At 42.0% G+C, this 17,768-nt stretch overlaps 1 gene segment (V, D, J or C); it reads left to right on the forward strand.

Annotated features, from left to right (window-relative positions):
* Window positions 1-416: 416 nt before the first annotated feature.
* The window catches only part of LOC115354238 (T-cell receptor beta-2 chain C region-like), a 31,867-nt gene continuing 14,515 nt past the window's right edge, over window positions 417-17,768 (forward strand). The window contains 2 exon segments of the C gene segment in view: window positions 417-465; window positions 742-1,051. Of these exon segments, the coding sequence occupies window positions 417-465; window positions 742-1,051 (359 nt within the window).

A 17,768-nucleotide genomic window follows, 5' to 3' on the forward strand; every position in this document is an offset into this window, starting at 1 on the left:
ATTATAAAACATATAACACAATTCAACATTATAAAACATATTAGCTGTAAAGGTTATGGTTTCTTACATAAAAACAATATCTACATTAACAGGATTTAGGACCGTGGTTGTGTGTTTAAAGGTGATATAGTCTATATAATGTCTTTGTGGTTTATCTTTCCTTCACAAGGTGGCAGTAAATCTTTACTCACACCTTGCAGAGCCAGTGGTGGAGTGGTGGCTGAGAAAACTAAAATGTTGAAGGCAGCAGGAAGTGCTCTGACACCACCCACCTAAATTCTTCATGTTTATTATGCTGATAGGTGGTTTACTCAGAGAAAGAGAAGGGTGTGATCAGTGTACCTCCATATACACTGATGAAAACATGATTGGGATCTTATATTCTGCAATATAAACAACCACTCAGAAGACACAACATGATCATCATATTCCTCAGCATAACCTTTAATATGATCCTGGTTTCAGGTAATACATTATTTTTAGACTTTGATTTTTATCATTCATAAAAAAAAAAAAAAAAAAAAAAAAAATCTACGCACAGTTTTATTTGCGTGTCATCAGGCTTCTATGGTGCAGCTTTTTATACTTTTAGACTTTCTAAGAAGGTGAATAAGCAGCACATGTGCAACTTAAGATGAGTGAGGATGAGTATTTTCAACTCTGTACCAGATTATACTCTCAAATTGCTGTCTAGTCACCAACTGCATGTTGTTTGTTGTTGCCGTGTTGTGTTTTCCACAGGTTCCTCTCTCAGTGACAAAGTTCACCAGACTCCAGCTGACATGTACAAGAAGCCAGGAGAAAAAGCCCAACTCAAATGTTCACACAATATTCAGTACTATGAGATAATCCTCTGGTACAGACAGTCAGAGAATCAACAAATGCTTCTCCTGGGATACATATATGGAGGGAAGGAAAATCTTGAGCCTGGAGTGACTGTCCAGATGGGTGGAGGTGCAAATCAAGGCGAGACCAGCACATTAACAACTGAGGGACTCAGCCTGAACAGCAGTGCAGTGTACTTCTGTGCTGCTAGTTACCACAGTGCTGCGTATCGCTGTTCCTCAGTACAAAAACCTCCCATCACACATGTTTCCATGTCTGTATTACAGCTCACAGCCCCTTGCACCTGGATCAACCCATTCTAACCAACACTGGCCTCCCCTCTGGTTCAGATTACAGATTACAGTGGGAGGTTCTTTCAGCCTCCGCCCTCCATTATAAACACCAGCCTCAGACATTTAGTTTGTCTGTTGTGGCTCTTCATCATTTTAATAGGATCACTATGATTAGTCAGCTTGTCATCACAGTCATTGTCTCATCTCTGTGGCTACAAGGTACAAGGACTAACATGAAGTTCCTGACTGTTTAAGACATGGATGTGAAGGTTTTATTCATATCATTTATAACAGAAATACATTAGCTTATTCACATGTAGAAGTGTGTATGCTGTTTTCACGCTTTTCTCTTGCATAAAAAAGTAGGTGAGCACCAGCATACAATATGTCAATGATACAAAAGTTTGAAGAACCTCTTTATTTGAAGGGTTTCATTCCAAAAACAGACATAAAATATTTGACATGTTTGAATGTGACACCTGACACATCAATTCAGGCATGGAAAACAGACTTTGCAGGTTATAGATTATTGAGTATATTGGCAACACTTTTTCTGTAAATTTAACACTTAGAGGAAAACTGTCGATTGGAAATTTGAATGTTTGTGAATCTGAACATTCACGTGATGTAAGCTGCTTTGAAATGAAAAGTTTTCAGTTTTGTATTTTCTCCCTGCAGGTCGCTGCCAGGATGTAACTCAACAGCCTGAAATCATCTGGAGCTCCACATCCAAATCTGCAGAGATGAACTGCAGCCATAAGAGAGATGCTGCTCACTCACAGATGTACTGGTACAGGCAGCGTCCAGGCGAGGCCATGACCCTCATCGTCTTCACGGCTGTCGGTGTGGAGCCAGACTATGTGGGGGACACTCAGCAGAAATACTCAGCTGTCAAAACTGTGGTAGAGAGCGGGGCTCTCACTGTTAAAGACTTGCAGCCGGAGGACAGCGCTTTGTATTTTTGTGCTGTCAGCAAACACAGTGATGCAAGAGCCATGAGCAGCTGAACAAAAACTGCTTGCCATTAATTTGGTGACTGTGTCAGTGAAGTGGAATCACAGCTTTACTGTCATATCTGTCCTGTAGGTGGAGTTACAGCTCAAGAAATAATCCTCACCTCAGTGGAGGAGGCGCCATTCAGTGACACATAGCTGGTAGAGAATTGAGAGGAGGGCTTTGACAAAGTGTTGACAGTATTCTGATATTTTAGTAACGGACTAAGAGCCACTGACTGTTCTGTATGAGTTCAGAAAGGGAGGCAACATGTCCACAGTTTTGTTTTTGTCTTGGCTCATTGGTAATTGTTTGATTTACTATCGCAAAATACAGTATGCTATGTTTATACTTTATTCTGCTCATTAATTTTCTCTCTTTCTAGGCTTTTCTCTTGGTGTGGAGGTCCATCAGAGTCCATCAGAGCTCATCAGAAACCCTGGAGAAAAAGTCCAGCTGGTCTGTACTCATGAGAAAACAGACTACAGAGTCATGCTGTGGTACCAGAAATCTGCTGGAGACAGAGCTCTGAAACTCATCGGACATGTGTATTATTCCACAATAGAGTATGAAAAAACATATGAAGAGCATTTTAATATCACTGGAGATCTGAGAGGGGACACAGCAAAGAACGGCTCTCTTTTTATAATGAACCTAAAGGCACGTGAGCACAGTGCAGTGTACTACTGTGCAGCGAGATATGCACACTGACTGCAGATCCCCTCCACTCCTTACAAAAACTCTGCACTAACCTTCATCACACGGTGGTTTGAATAAGATCTTGAACAGGCCCCTCCCAGGCAGCTGCACTTGAGCTCGCAGTTTGCAGATGTGCAGGCATGAATGATGTTTCTTCATCACCTCCCTTTTCTCCTCACACTTCAGGAAAGCTCAGTGGAGCTCCCAGTTGATTGTCCATCTCTAATGGTGACAGTCAGTGTGATCTGATACCAGATCCCATCACTACACATTCACAACAGACTGTCACATTTTTCTGACTGGTTCATTTTTTTTAGTTGATCGGCAAGAAGAAGTTCAAATGATCCGATTGCTGATTTTCTGCTGTCTGATGGGTAATAACTTGTTTGTGATGGAATTGTGTTTGCTCTATACAATGTTCATCAGCATTTCTTTTCATGCATCCATCCATCCACAGACTATAAGTAAATGCTCTCTGTCCGTCTCTGCCCAGGTGTTTGTCAGGGGATTGAGGTCCATCAGACTCCTTCTTCACTCATCAGAAAACCTGGTGACGACGTGCAGCTTGTCTGCACTCATGGAAAAACTGACTACAGAGTGATGCTGTGGTACCAGCAGTCACCTGGAGACACAGCGATGAAGCTCATTGGATATTTACACTACAAAAATCCCAATATGGAAGAAGATTATAAGAAAAATTTCAAACTTGCTGGAGATCTGAGTGGGGATACTGCAAAGAATGGCTCTCTTATAATCCAACTAACAGGAGCTGAGCACAGTGCAGTGTACTACTGTGCAGCGAGTAAAGCACGCTGATGCAAATTCCCTCTGCTCACTACAAAAACTCCACACAAACCTTTATCATCAGTGGTTTTGAATTAGATACGGAATAAACCTCTCCCAAGCACCTGCTTTTGTGGTTTGAGTTTAGTTTGATGCAGTTCTATCATCACCACCAGAGTTTTGTTTACTTTGTGTTAACCTTTAATAAACCACACAAGTCAGTCAATGCAAATTCGAATTAAAATGACATCCTGTCAAGATGCAAAATACCTCTCAATAATATCTCTAACAGCATGATAAATAAACATAACAGGGTGACATCACTTCCCCCTCCTCCTGACACATAAAGCAGCTGAACCGACACACCAGTAAGATCAGTGACAGTGATCTAATGCCACATCCCATCAGTACCAGTAGATTATCTCCCTGCCGTGCACTTGACATCTGGGGGTTAGACGACAGATTTCTTGCCAACTTATCAGCCCTGCTCATCGTGTGACGCTGTTCTCCCCGCATCACTTCCCTTTCCTGTCTGAGACTCATCAGCACTTTGTCTCTAATTGATTCTTCTCTCTGAACAGTGGAGATACTCAACATGAACAGAGCTCTCATCATAATTATCATCCAACATGTATGGATCAGAGGTACCTAAAGTAATTCATTTCTACTTCACCCACTGAATATTGTTTGTGATTTGAAAATATCAGATAGAAGCTTAATTATTTTAGAGAATGAGGATTTTATTTTAGTGTCCAGTTGAATTGAATATCTGCTCACCTCTTTACAGGAGTGTCACTCAACAAAGATAAAGAGGTTCATCAGACTCCAGCCGATGTGGTGGGGAAACTGAACGATGAAGTCAAACTGACTTGCCGCCACAGCATCTCGAACTATGAGACTGCTCTCTGGTATCAGCGCTCACACGGAAACACTTCTCTAAATCTGATCGGTTACACACGTTATACAACAACGCAGAATATTGAAAAACCATATGAAGGTCACTTCAATGTGAGTGGAGATGGTAGGAAAGAGGCTTTCCTTCACATCCTCAAACCGAGGCGCCCTGCAGACAGCGGGCAGTATTTCTGTGCAGCATCATATACACAGTGACAGAAAAGTCTGAAACTCCTCTACAAAAACCTTTATCTGATGCTGCACACCTGGATCAAACCACATGAACAGTCAAAGACAGACAGACTGGCAGAGAGACAGACAGGTGACCACCATCTGAGTGATAGACGGTTTCTCCATGATCTGTCTGCATCACTTCCTCCCCCCTCCTTCAGCTCCAGTCAGCACACAGCAGAGACTCCAGTTGGTTTTTCACATTTGGCAGCGCTGCCAGACAACATGATCCCACCTCCACTCATCATTTTCACCGTCACTCTGTCCTGGATTAAAGGTATCACACACTCACAGAGACTCTTATTGCTTTAGTTTAAAGTAGAACTTCTTCATATGCAGCTGGAGGGATTGTAATGTAATATTGATTTGACTTTCTTAGTTTATTTAATGGAACCAAAATGCCAAGCAACAATTTCCAATGACTTTCTTCAGTAACACTTCATAATAAATAATTATAATTATTTTACAGTGAATAAAAAAATAATAATTTGTTCTGTTTACTTCTTAGATAATAAACAATATCTCTACAGTTTAATGTTGCAAACAAAATGGTGTTTAGTGTTATTATAAAGGGTTAAATTCTGTATGGAATACAATACTATTTGTGAAGGATATGAAATCCAAGGTGCTGGAAAGTTAAAAAGTTTCAGTTCTGCTTTGCTATATATTTTCTATGTGAGCATTTATTATAAAAAGACTTTTTTTTATTGTAGTGTAATAACCTGTGAAATAATTTATTCCAAGTCCACAATGTTAACATTTCTATAAATTTCTATAAAGGCTAACACACACATACATGTTAAGTTGTAAAGTGCTGGCCAACCCTCGTCTTCCTCTCTCTCCAGGGGTTTCACTCAGTCAAGAGAAACAAGTGCTTCAAACTCCAGCTGATCTGCTGCAGTGACCCAACCAAGAAGTCAAATATTCAAAGAATATTATATATTATACTATACCAAGAAGTATAATATTCAAACCTAAGATGTTACTGTTTTATGGCTGCACCGTTACATCAAATAGAAAATATCGAGATGTCTTGTGCATTATTTTGTGCACATTTCCCTGCAGTTCAACAGCATATATTTGGTATCTTTGGAATCCCTGGGATCACCACTAGAAGTTAAAATAAAGTTGTGTGGGTTTGAACATGGCAGCATGCATTTTGAGTTGTGATGCATTTACTGGACTTGGTCAGAACCTGCTGACCTCTGAATAGGAAAGTACAGTCTATCTTCACACTTCTATACCTGATTGTACTTTGATATTTATCTCTTCCAAGGAACACTTTGAAATCAGTTCTTTTTTCTCTCATGCAGATTTTGCAATGTTGTCTGTCTTTTTCATTCCAGTCCAACATGTCCTGGAATCCACACCAACTGCACTTCACACCCTGTTCTCTAATCTGTATTCACTGGAAAGTGGCAGTGCATATGCTGTCTCAGAGACTGAGTGTCCAACTTGAAGAGTTCTCTTGGTTTAGGCTTCTCTCCTGTACAAAAATAGACTCTACAGAGGAAGTTATCAGATGGAGAATATGAGCTATAGAATGAGAGCCTGGGGAAACAAGGCTGAGCATCATGGTGAATTTGAAACAGTTTTATTGAACAACAAACAAAACAATAATCAAAACAGGAAACAGGAAAGTCACAGCTACCAGTAGCCTCAGGTATTTTCTTGTAATGGCCACTGTTGTCTCAGACGACCAGCGCCAAGTCCCCCCCTCCAGTTACATATTTTCAATGTAACAGGGACCCTTTGAGACCCACAGTGAGGAAATAGAGCAGAGTCAGCTCCAATAAATATACAGGACAGGCTTGTGAATGAGTCACCAAAAGTGGTGTAAATAAATAAATCAAAAGCACTAAATCAACATCCTGTGATTGTGCTGTTTTCACAAATGTACACTATATACACACCCCCAGGGAGCAAGTACTGCCAGACGCCAAGCACTGCTCCCTCAAGCCAAGGCGCCAGACGCTACCGAGGCTTGCCGACCTTGCAAGACGCTAAGGCCTAAACGGAGGGATGGAAGAGCTTCTCAAATCAGTCTGCCAGACGCGAGACTGACTGAGAGGAAAGAAAAAAATCAACCAGCCCTGGTTGCCAGACGCAAACCAAGGCCAAAAAGGAGGGATGGAGAGGCTACTCAAACCAGTCTGCCAGACGCAAGACTGTGTGACAAGAAATAAATAAAGAAATAAAGAAAGAAATAAATAAACAGGGCGATGGTGTGGCCCGAGAGGACGGAGTTAAGTTCTCCTGTGGCGGAACAGGCCACGGAGCCAGGAGAAGAACTTCTTCTTCTTGCTCGTCTTCTCTTTGTGCTCTGTTCCAGCCTCCTGTCAAAAAATAAAGAAGTCAGATCTGATTGCACTTCTTCATGCACTTCTTCTCTTCAGTGACAATTTGCACTTGATAAAACTTCCATCTCTTAACTGTAAAGTCTACAGCTAACCCTGATCATGTCATCATGTACTGTTGAGGAAAGCTTGAGGAAAAATGCCGCTTCAGCCCATCTATGTGTTCATTAACACATACACAGACTTTGAAATATGTTGCTGTACAATTTCTGTGAACAGCTCTTTATCCTCTCAGTTTGAATGTTAATTTGAAGGGCAGCTCACCTCCTTCATGTAGAGGAACTCCTCCCTGCTCTCCCTGCGCTCCCGGAGCAGACGCAGCTCCAGCAGGGTCGGCTCTCGCTCTGCCTCACTGTCTGGCCTTTTGAGGGGGATGTTCACACTAAATGGAGTGTCGTCGCCACTCTTCGTGCCCGCAGCGAACCTCACAGAGGGTTTGAGGTGGTTGATCACCTCTGTGGCGATGACGCTGCAGGCGAAGAGGGCGACCTGGGCGTCCTCCATCAGCCCCTCTCTGCTCAGCCAGACGTGAGGCAGAGCCTTGTTTAGTTTGGTCTTCAGAGGCCAGCACAGCTCCTGGCTCAGCTTGACCTGTTTGCAAGCAACATTTGTGAGTCATTATACAAACTCTCCCTTTATTCTCTTATGTTGTTCCTGTGTTGACTGAATACACATTCTCAGGTAAATTTGATATATGCAAAGCCAAATAAATGCAGAACCTACCTCCTGCTCCAGGTCAGTGAGACTCTGAAGTCTTTGGATGAAGACTCTATTTTTCCGATATTTCCTTGTCTCCTGCTGCAGCAAGTGGTGAATGTGGAGCACCAGCTCGCTCTCAAAGGCTGTGTTTTTGAGGTGCTGCTGGCGGTTCAGGGTCTCATCCCGGCCTTTGAACAGCTCCACCAGGACGGCTCTGATGGTCGACTGCTGCACCTCGGCTGCAGAGTCGCCAGTGAGCGGCTGCACAGGAGACATACGTGATGACAGGAGACCAGAGTAGAGGAGTCTCCCCTCAGGGCTGAGGACAAACGCCTGGTCTCCAGTTCCCTGCTTGGTCCTGATGGCTTGACCTTCAGCAGCAGTCTCCTCAAAGATGGTAGTGCTGGGAAACTGCTGCTTGAAGGCAGCCAGGCTGCAGGTGATGGCCAGAGGGTTTTCCAACAGGCAGTTGTTGGCTCCTGTCTTCACCTCCTCATAGTCATCACCCACAAAGAGTCTGCCCTCCACCCACACTACATCCCTGTTGCAGAGACGGGGCGTTGTGGCGTGGCGGCGGTGCTCCAGAATGTCCTGGTCTGTGATCCTGGCCAGGGCCTTCTGAAACACCTTGCTCCGCCGGATCCAGGTCCCACAGCCCTCAAAGATTTCTTCCCTGATGGAGTCAGGGAGAGGCTGAGAGAAGAGTCTGCACTCCATCTCATCAACTTCTCTGGGGGCTAAAACCACAAAAGAAGAGTTTATTGATGAGTAAAGTAGCATCATTTTGGAGGGCAATGTTATCATAAAGAAACGTGGGACCTGCAAAATCCTTTGTTATGAGAGATTAAGAAAATCATCATCAAAGTGTCTGTACTATTTTTGAGCCACTTTAGTTAGTAAAACCGAGGTTTAGATTAACTAATGGCCAACTGTGTGAGGCCTGATCATTCAGGGTGAAAAGCAGTATGCAACAGAATGCAGCACAATTTGATGACATATTCACAGTCAAGCTCAATAATTTCCATTGATCCAAAAGTGAATCTGGTTCTGAGTGTCTCCTGCATTAAATGCATGGAATTGTGGGATTCACAACAACAAATGACCACAGTTTCTTCCTTTTGATCACCTTGGCTGGGGGCGGGGCCTCCTGCCGGGTCAGTCTGGCTGAGCGACTGATTGATGGTCAGGACGGCCTCAATAATGTCCCGAGGGATGGAGCAGAGGAGAGCGGGGTCTCTCCTGGAGAAACGCTTCCTCAGCTACAACAGATGAGACATTTGTGTTAGACACAGTGGAGGTCAGCAGCCCGGCTGGATCAACTGGAGGGGTTCAACTCCCACTGAGCAAATGTTTCAGCTCACAGTAACGTGAGCCCACAACACCCACATGTTGGTATGTGACTGGCTCTGATGTGCAGTTGTACCTGGATAGTTGTGCCAAATGTTTTCATGAGGCCAGTCTGGAGCATCGCAACGGCTCTCCTGGTGTTCAGTGGAGGAGGAGGGAGGCTGGTGTCCACAACAACACCAGGAACTCTCCTCAGGGTCTCCAGAGTCACAGCACTCATCTGGAGGAGAAGAGGATAACAGAGGAGAGGGGAGCCACATGAAGGAGAGGAGAGTGGAACAGAGGAGAGCAGGGGACGAAACAAAGAACAGAAAAGAGTTGAATAAAAGAATGGAGGAAAGAATATGTAGAAAAAAAGACAGGGAGAGGGATAAAGATGATTAACTGATAATGCTGAATCAAAGTGAATCAGATGTGATATTACAAGTGGTTTTTAATACAAAATAAAAGAAGGGACTGTGAAGGATTTGATATTCTCATGACTGAAAAATTCTGTATTATTGGTGCCAACATGAGATGAAGTTGCAGTAGAAATAATAACAATAGCACTAATAAGCTCAGTTGTAATAGTAGAGTTAATAGCAGTAGCGTTAGTAGTTTTAGCAGTATTATCAGTAGTAGTATCATCAATAACTGCAGTAGTGGTCATAATTTGAGAGACAGCAGCACTCACATGGAGGCACAAGGTCAGCAGCTGCTGCTGCTCCAGCTGAGTGGAAGATGCGTCCAGTGGGCGGAGCTTCAGCATCAGCTGGACCAGCAGATCCTCCACCAGCTCACTGCTGACAGTCACTGTGGCAGGCAGAGGGGGGCGCTCTGCTGCACACACCTTCCACTGTCAAAACACAACTTGGTCAGTGTCTGCTCTCATTTTCAAACTAACTCATCAAAAATCCTGTTTCTCTCCTCAACCTGTAATTTAGATGTTAACTAGATTATAATAAATATAAATAATTAAAGATTAAAAAAAATAAAATTAACCGAAAAAAAATGAATAAAATCAAATGAAAAATTAAAATCAAATTAAATCAAATCCTCTAACTGACCAGTGTGTTCTCCTGGTGAGCTGAGAGCTGGTGTGTGAGCAGCTGAACGATGTTCACAGCCACCAGGTGAACAACATACTGCTTGAGGATGTGTGGTGAGGCACACACAGCTCTGTCCAGCTCGGCTCTGGGGCCTAGAACCTGCTCCAGTGAGCCCAGGACAGACTTGGCCACCTGCAGAGTCACACAAACAACAAGCTGGCATCATGGATGCTGATCTGACAGTGGAATTCAGTATAAATCCATGTACATATTGAGCACAAAACCTGCTTTACAACTCATTTCAAAACTGTTTTAGAAACCCGTTGAAGTGCAAAAGAAACTTGGGTACTTGGGTAACGTTCGGCTCTTGGTTGAATGTTTGGACATTATCTATGCTAATATTTTTCCTCCATATTGAAGGGGAATATGATTTAATTGTCAGCACTGAGACAAGTTGTTTGTTTACTGGAGTCACCTGGTAGTGAGCAGCGGGCTGAAGGAGACAGTTGGCCTCCTGCTTCTCCTCTGTCACCTGGAGCCAGGGGAAGGAGGATGACAGGAGACGCTCTGCATCCTGGGAACACACATTTTCACAATCAGACATTTTGCTTGCAGTCAATGATTTCTGTGCTAACTTTTTTGCAACTTTACTTGGGCAGTGGTGTGCACAGCACTCTGACAATCCTTTCTTTGTGTATTTACCTTGTGTGTGTCCAAAAGGAAGGGCTGAGCTGTCAGACAGTCGCCAGTCTGAAGATCAGACGGACGGATCTGGAGAGCAGCAAAGACCAACATGAGAGAGATGAGGAATTTCAACAACAAGTAAGTTAGTATGAAAGAAAGAAAGCTATCACATTGTCTGTGTCAGTCTGAGCACACATCAGTAATAATGTTACCTGCAGCAGCAGCTGGTGGATGACTTGCTTGAGGGAGGAGCTGTGGACCAGCAGCTTCCAGGACTGGGTCCTGGTGTGGCTCTGGGCCTCAGGCCTCTCCCCCTCACATGGTATCTTGGACCAAATGATGTCCATGGTCTCTCCAAGGAAACCTGGAGACCATGGAAAATAAATTTACTGTGGTATCAGCGCTGGACAAAGTACACAACCCCATCACTTGAGTCAAAGTAGAGATACTCCTGGACAAATATTACTCCACTGCAAGTGAGAGCTGCTTGGTCCAACTTTTTACTTGACTTCAAATACTGGAGGATTGGCTTTTTAAAATACTGAAATATTCAAAAGTACATTTTGTTTTTGATATCAAAACATTGCAGTATTGTTTTCTCAATGAATTTACAGAACCTCGTAACTCACTATGAAACCACCAAATGAACACACTGACTTGCTTGTAGAACCTCTTTGCTACACAAAGCCTGTAGAAAGGCCTTTCAGAACTTCAGCATAGAAATACAATTAAATCTACACAAAGGACATTGTCATTTTTAGTTCAATTTTTTATTGTGTGTGTGTGTTTGTGTGTGTGTGTGTGTGTGTGTGTGTGTGTGTGTGTGCGTGTGTGGCTATATGTGTACATGTAGGCATTCAGCAGACAGACTGCCCAACAACACTGCTTTCAGCAGCACAAACTCAATAAAGACTGAATTCATTCACAGCATTTGTTTATTTTGAGGTAACATTCACTCATTTTTTTGAGGTGAAAAGAAGTTCACCTCTGCAGTCAATGTAAAGAATTTATTGGGAATGACTTCTACTGTACTGTCCATCTCAAATGAGGTGAGACAGGTTTTTTTCTCCTGTGTGTGGCCAATCACATTTTAGAAATTAAAAAAAAAAAAAAAAAAAATCAACAGCTGACTTCAAAGCTATGCTTAAAAGTCACAAGTAACAACAACTTCCATAGAAATGTAGTGGAGTCAAAAGTAAAACACTTGTTTGTGAAATGTAGTGGAGTAAAAGTCACAACTTTCAAAAAACAAAAATGTACTTAAGTGCAGTACTCCAGTAAATGCACTTTGTTACTGTCCACCACTGGCTGTAATTTAGCATTTATACAACTTATTAATTCATAGTCAAGCACAGCTGTAAGGAAAACACACAAAGTACTTCATAAAATGTTTAACTCCTCAAAAAAATACAACAGGAGCTTGGTAAAGTCTCATCTTACAAGCTAACAGTTTTAAACCTTAACTTAAAAAAAAAAAATCATTCATCTAAAAAAAACCCATACCTTTGCAGGATCTTGGAGAAGGAAGTTAGTTCTTGAGGTGAGAAGTTGGTGGATACAAACTCGGTTGAGGAACAGCCAACAAGAGCAGTCTTGAAGACCTGGTGTGTACGCAGAGAATCTGTGTAGACTAAAAACCTCGAGTGTCCCTGCGCCTCAGATCTCCGTTAGCAACCACTCTGAAATCTAGAATCTAGAACAGAGGAGCTCTGTGACGCCACAAGGCCAAACAACAGCCACTGTACCATCACTACTACTACAGTAATACTACTGTTACTACTGTACTACTACTACTACTACTGTACTACTACTGCTATTACTGTACTACCACTACTACTACTGTACTACTACTGCTACTACTGTACTACTACTGCTACTACGGTACCACCACTACTACTACTGCACTACGACTACTACTGTACTACTAATGCTACTATTGTACTACTACTACTACTACTACTGTACTACTACTACTACTACTGTACTACTACTGTACTACGACTGCTTCTACTGTACTACTACTGCTACTACGGTACTACCACTACTACTACTGTACTGCTACTGCTATACTGTACTACTACTGCTACTACGGTACTACCACTACTACTACTGTACTACTACTGCTACTACTGTACTACTACAACTACTGTACAACTACAACTACTGTATTACTACTGTTACTACAACTACTACTGTACTACGACTGCTACTACGGTACTACTTCTACTACTCCTACTGTACTACTACTGCTATACTCTACTACTACTGCTACTACGGTACTACCACTACTACTACTGTACTACTACTGCTACTACCATACTACCACTACTACTACTGTATTACTACTGCTACTACTGTACTACTACTGTTACTACTGCTACTACTACTACTATTACTAAAATGATAGTAATAATAATAATTTGTGGTGGATGGTGTTCAGAGCACTGTCAACATAATGCTGTTCAAAGGTTTTCCTGGTCACTGAAACAATTTGTCGTTTCAATATCAGCAGCAGAAAGATGTTCAGATTTCAGTAATAAAAGCATTTCACTTGATGACTGGTCTAAAAAGCTCGCACCCCAGTGAAACAGAAAACTCTCAATACATCTAGTGTTTCCTGACATTTCCCCTGAACACACAACACATTCCTTCATGAGGCCTTAACTTAAAGACTGAACCTGTTAATTCTGCCTCAAATTAAACTGAAAATCAAGTCCATGCACAAATCTCCTTAACTTATGAATACCATGAGCCATGTATGGCCAATAGGCTAACAGAGGTTTGAAGTCCTCTGCAGTGTGTGCTCTGCACTCAAATGGCCACTTAACTGATTTCCATGAAGACCTGACAATGCTGTGTGAATGAGAGCTGCTGAATGAACAACTTGAAAGGTTGTAGGTTCATGAGTGTGTTTTGACAATTCTGCAGAGGATGCCATGACAGATGACCAATTTGGGAAACTCGTACAAGAGTTTTCTCAGTGTGAGGGAGGAGCATGTCAGGCTACCTATTGGTGGTCTATGAGCGCTGTCCTCTGGTCATGCAGTGACCGTGCTGAGGCATTCATCCTCCCTTTGCTGTTCCTGCAGTTTTCCAATGTCAACTGACAGAGTGCAGCCAACCAGCAGCGATGGAGAGGTGCTGCAACTATGAGCTGCAGCTGGTGATCATCAAAAGGAAAAAAATAATAATAATAATAACACACAAAAATAAAAACAATGAATGAAGGTTTGTTTGCCCACTCCCATCACATACATCAGTTAATCCTACTAAACATGATGTACTCTGTGTATTCAAAATTCAAGATTCCTGCAATTCCTGTCTCCTCCCATTTTAAGACAACACAAGAGCATCCATTCAGAGAGGGAGAGAGAAAGAGAAACCAAGTGACACAGTAAGGAATTAGGTAATAGTTTATTTATATAGTGCACATAAAAACAGTTACAAAGTGCTTTAAAGTAATACAAACACATGGAAAAACACAAATAAAAATGACATCAAGTGATACTGCTAATGACTTTTCAAACAGTCCCATGTGCTTCTGCATGCTGCACTTCTTATGAAAGGCTTTGCTCCAAACTGAGCAGCTGAAGGGTTTCTCCCCTGTGTGTGTCCGTTCAAGTCTGCTTTGAAACCAAAACATTTGCCACAAGGTGAGAAAGTCTGTTTCTTCCCTGTATGTAGTTTCATGTGCATCTGCATGTTACCCTTCCTGTGAAAGGCTCAGCTACACACTGAGCAGCTGAAGGGTTTCTCTGCAGGATCAAATGTGTTTTCACTCAGGAGTTCATTCAGTGAGTCTAAACCCAACTCTGCTCTTCCTCCTGTCATCTTCACTGAGTTCTTCCTCTTCATCATCTTCCCTCTTCACAGGGACAGGAGTGAACAGGAACTTGGAGATATCTTGAAGCTGCTCTGCCTCCTGACTGGTCCAGAGCTCCTCCTGTTCCTCTTTAATGTGTGGGGGCTCTGGCTCCTCCTGGGGGAAGCTCTTCTTTACTCAGCAGCAGTTTCTGAGGCAACCTTGAAACACACACACACACACACACACACACACACACACACACACACACACACACAAAAGTTAAAGATTCTGTTATTAAGAATGACCAAAAGGGGGCACTGTGAATGAGATTCCTGTGCTCATATGAACCAGGAAGCCAGAAAAAAATGTACACTGACCCCTGTGCTCATTAATCCCTTGAACTCTGATTTTCCCAAAAGTTGCTTCAAAATTAGAAAAACATTTTGTCTTTATTGTTTAACAATGTCACATACATATTCAGGTGCAGGTTTATCGTGTATCGATAAAACAAGTTTGGTTTTATACCAATGTGTTTTTTTTTTTTTTTTTTAAATGCTTTTTGTCAAGTTATTATTTCACCACACAGGTCAAAAGTTTTCATGATCTCATTGGCATTGGCTACAGGGGGAAGATTTTGTCTGCCTGCTTTATAAAAAATGATAACGATGTTGAAAATCTTTTCCACTTTTATTTTTCCTCTCCTGTCGCTCACAGGTACAAATAATGACCTCACTTCCTCCCCCTTCCTTCACCTCCAGTCAGCACACAGCAGAGACTCCAGTTGGTTTTGACATTAGGCAGCGCTGCCAGACAACATGATCCCACCTCCACTCATCATTTTCACCGTCACTCTGTCCTGGATTAAAGGTATCACACACTCACAGAAAAACTTATTGCTTTAGTTTAAAGTAGAACTTCTTCATATGCAGCTGGAGGGATTGTAATGTAATATTGATTTGACTTTCTTAGTTTATTTAATGGAACCAAAATGCCAAGCAAAAATTTCCAGTGACTTTCTTCAGTAACACTTAGATTTCTATGAAGGCTAACACACACAAACATGTTTAGTTGTAAAGTGCTGGCCAACCCTCGTCTTCATCTCTCTCCAGGGGTTTCACTCAGTCAAGAGAAACAAGTGTTTCAGACTCCAGCTGATCTGCTGCAGCGACCCAACCAAGAAGTCAAGCTGACCTTCTCACATCAAATCTCAAGTTACGACACTATTCTCTGGTATCAGCGCTCGGCAGGAGACTCTTCTCTGAAGCTGATCGGCTATATGTATTACAAAAACAGAAATATGGAGCCCCAGTATGAGAGTCGCTTCAACGTGAGTGGAGATGGAGAGAGAGAGGCCTATCTTCACATCCTGACAGAGAGACGCCCTGAAGACAGTGGAGAGTATTTTGGTGCAGCGAGTTTGCACAGTGATGAAGACAGTGGCTCTGTCAGACAAAAACCTCCATCAGCAGCTGGCAGATTTCAGCCCAGCAGCATCAAACAGTGAAACCACGTGATGCAGAATCCAACCTCTGAAACCACTGCAGCAAAAACTGTCGCCGCTTTATTGTCACTTATCATCTATCTTTTTATTTTGCAGCATTGTGTTGACTGAGGAAATGATGAATAAATAACAAATATTTATAATGATGAAATATTATTATTACTGACAGACATGGTGTATATAGAAGTGTAAGGTTTGTCTATGTTTTGTTTTTATTTTTTTTTATTTATTTTGATTTTATTATTTATTATTTATAACCTGCTCTTTTTGTGAATTGCACAGCACTTGGCTTCACTGCTGTCATTTTTAAAATTTTGTTCTATAAATAAAAATGACTTGACTTCCCTTCATATCTCATATTGATGTTATCACTCCCGATCATCTTTATTCAGCTCTTCCTCAGCTCTCTCCTGTCATTTTACTAATCAGGCAGAACAGAACATAATTCATAAAATTAATATAATATAAGGCATATTATTATTACTTACAGAGATGGTTCTGATGTTAATGCTTAAATAATTTTCCACTTTTTGTTTGTTGCACTACCTTGATTGTATTATATTATATATTTGTTTGAAGCCAAATTACATTTACATTACATTGTGCTTATTACTGTATTAAAAACCTCTGAACAGCAGAGAGCAGTGATGCCACACTGACATGAGGGGCGCTGTAAGCTCCTCCTTCCTCACTACAAACATAAAAACATTGGTTTTATACCAATGTTCTTTTTGTCAAGTTATTATTTCACCATACTGATCAAAAGTTTTCATGATCTCACTGCTGTTGCTGTATTTCTATTTCAGTCCCAGTTCAGATTAAAGCCATTAGACACAACATTGGCTGCAGGGGGAACATCTTGTCTGCCTGCTTTATGAAAAATGATAAAGACGTTGAAAATCTGTTCCACTTTTGTTTTTCCTCTCCTGTCGCTAACAGGTAAGAATAATAACCTGCTGCTGTTATTTCTCATGACCCTGACAGGCTCTTGCTGTTGAACATCAGTGTTTCTGTGTGTCCTGTAGAGCTGGTGTTTTCATCCCTGCTCATCCAACAGTCACCTGAAAATCTCCTGACGACACCTGAGCGAGAAGAAGCCCATCTCGGCTGTTACCATGGAGACAGCGACTATCCCTATGCTGTGGTACCGGCACAAGTCAGCGGCAGGAGGCCGAGGGGCCATGGACCTGATTGGATCTCTTCATTACGAAAAGGCAGACCTGGAGAGAGAGTTTGAAGCACATTTCAACATAACAGGCCACGCTAAAGGCAAAGCCTGGCTTGTAATCTCCAAAATAATCCCAACAGACAGAGCAGAGTACTTCTGTGCAGCGAGTACACACGGTATTTCAACTTCTCTGTCTCCTGTGCAGAAAAGCTGGAGGCTACAGGATCACACACACACACACACACACACCTGCAATAAACCCCACATCTGCCTGATGAGACCCTGAGTGACATTTGTTATTCAGTCTTTGCTGGATGTTTCCTGCCCATCTAAAACATTTCAGACACATTTTCCTTCACCTGGTCAACATTTGTTTATTTTAATTACAAAGTACTTACAGCTAGATCTAAATTTCTTTTGAGCCTCTTTTAAACATTTTTTGACGTTTGGTGAAAAAAAAA

This window comes from Myripristis murdjan, chromosome 22 (genome assembly GCF_902150065.1).
Source record: "Myripristis murdjan chromosome 22, fMyrMur1.1, whole genome shotgun sequence".
Taxonomy (NCBI): domain Eukaryota; kingdom Metazoa; phylum Chordata; class Actinopteri; order Holocentriformes; family Holocentridae; genus Myripristis; species Myripristis murdjan.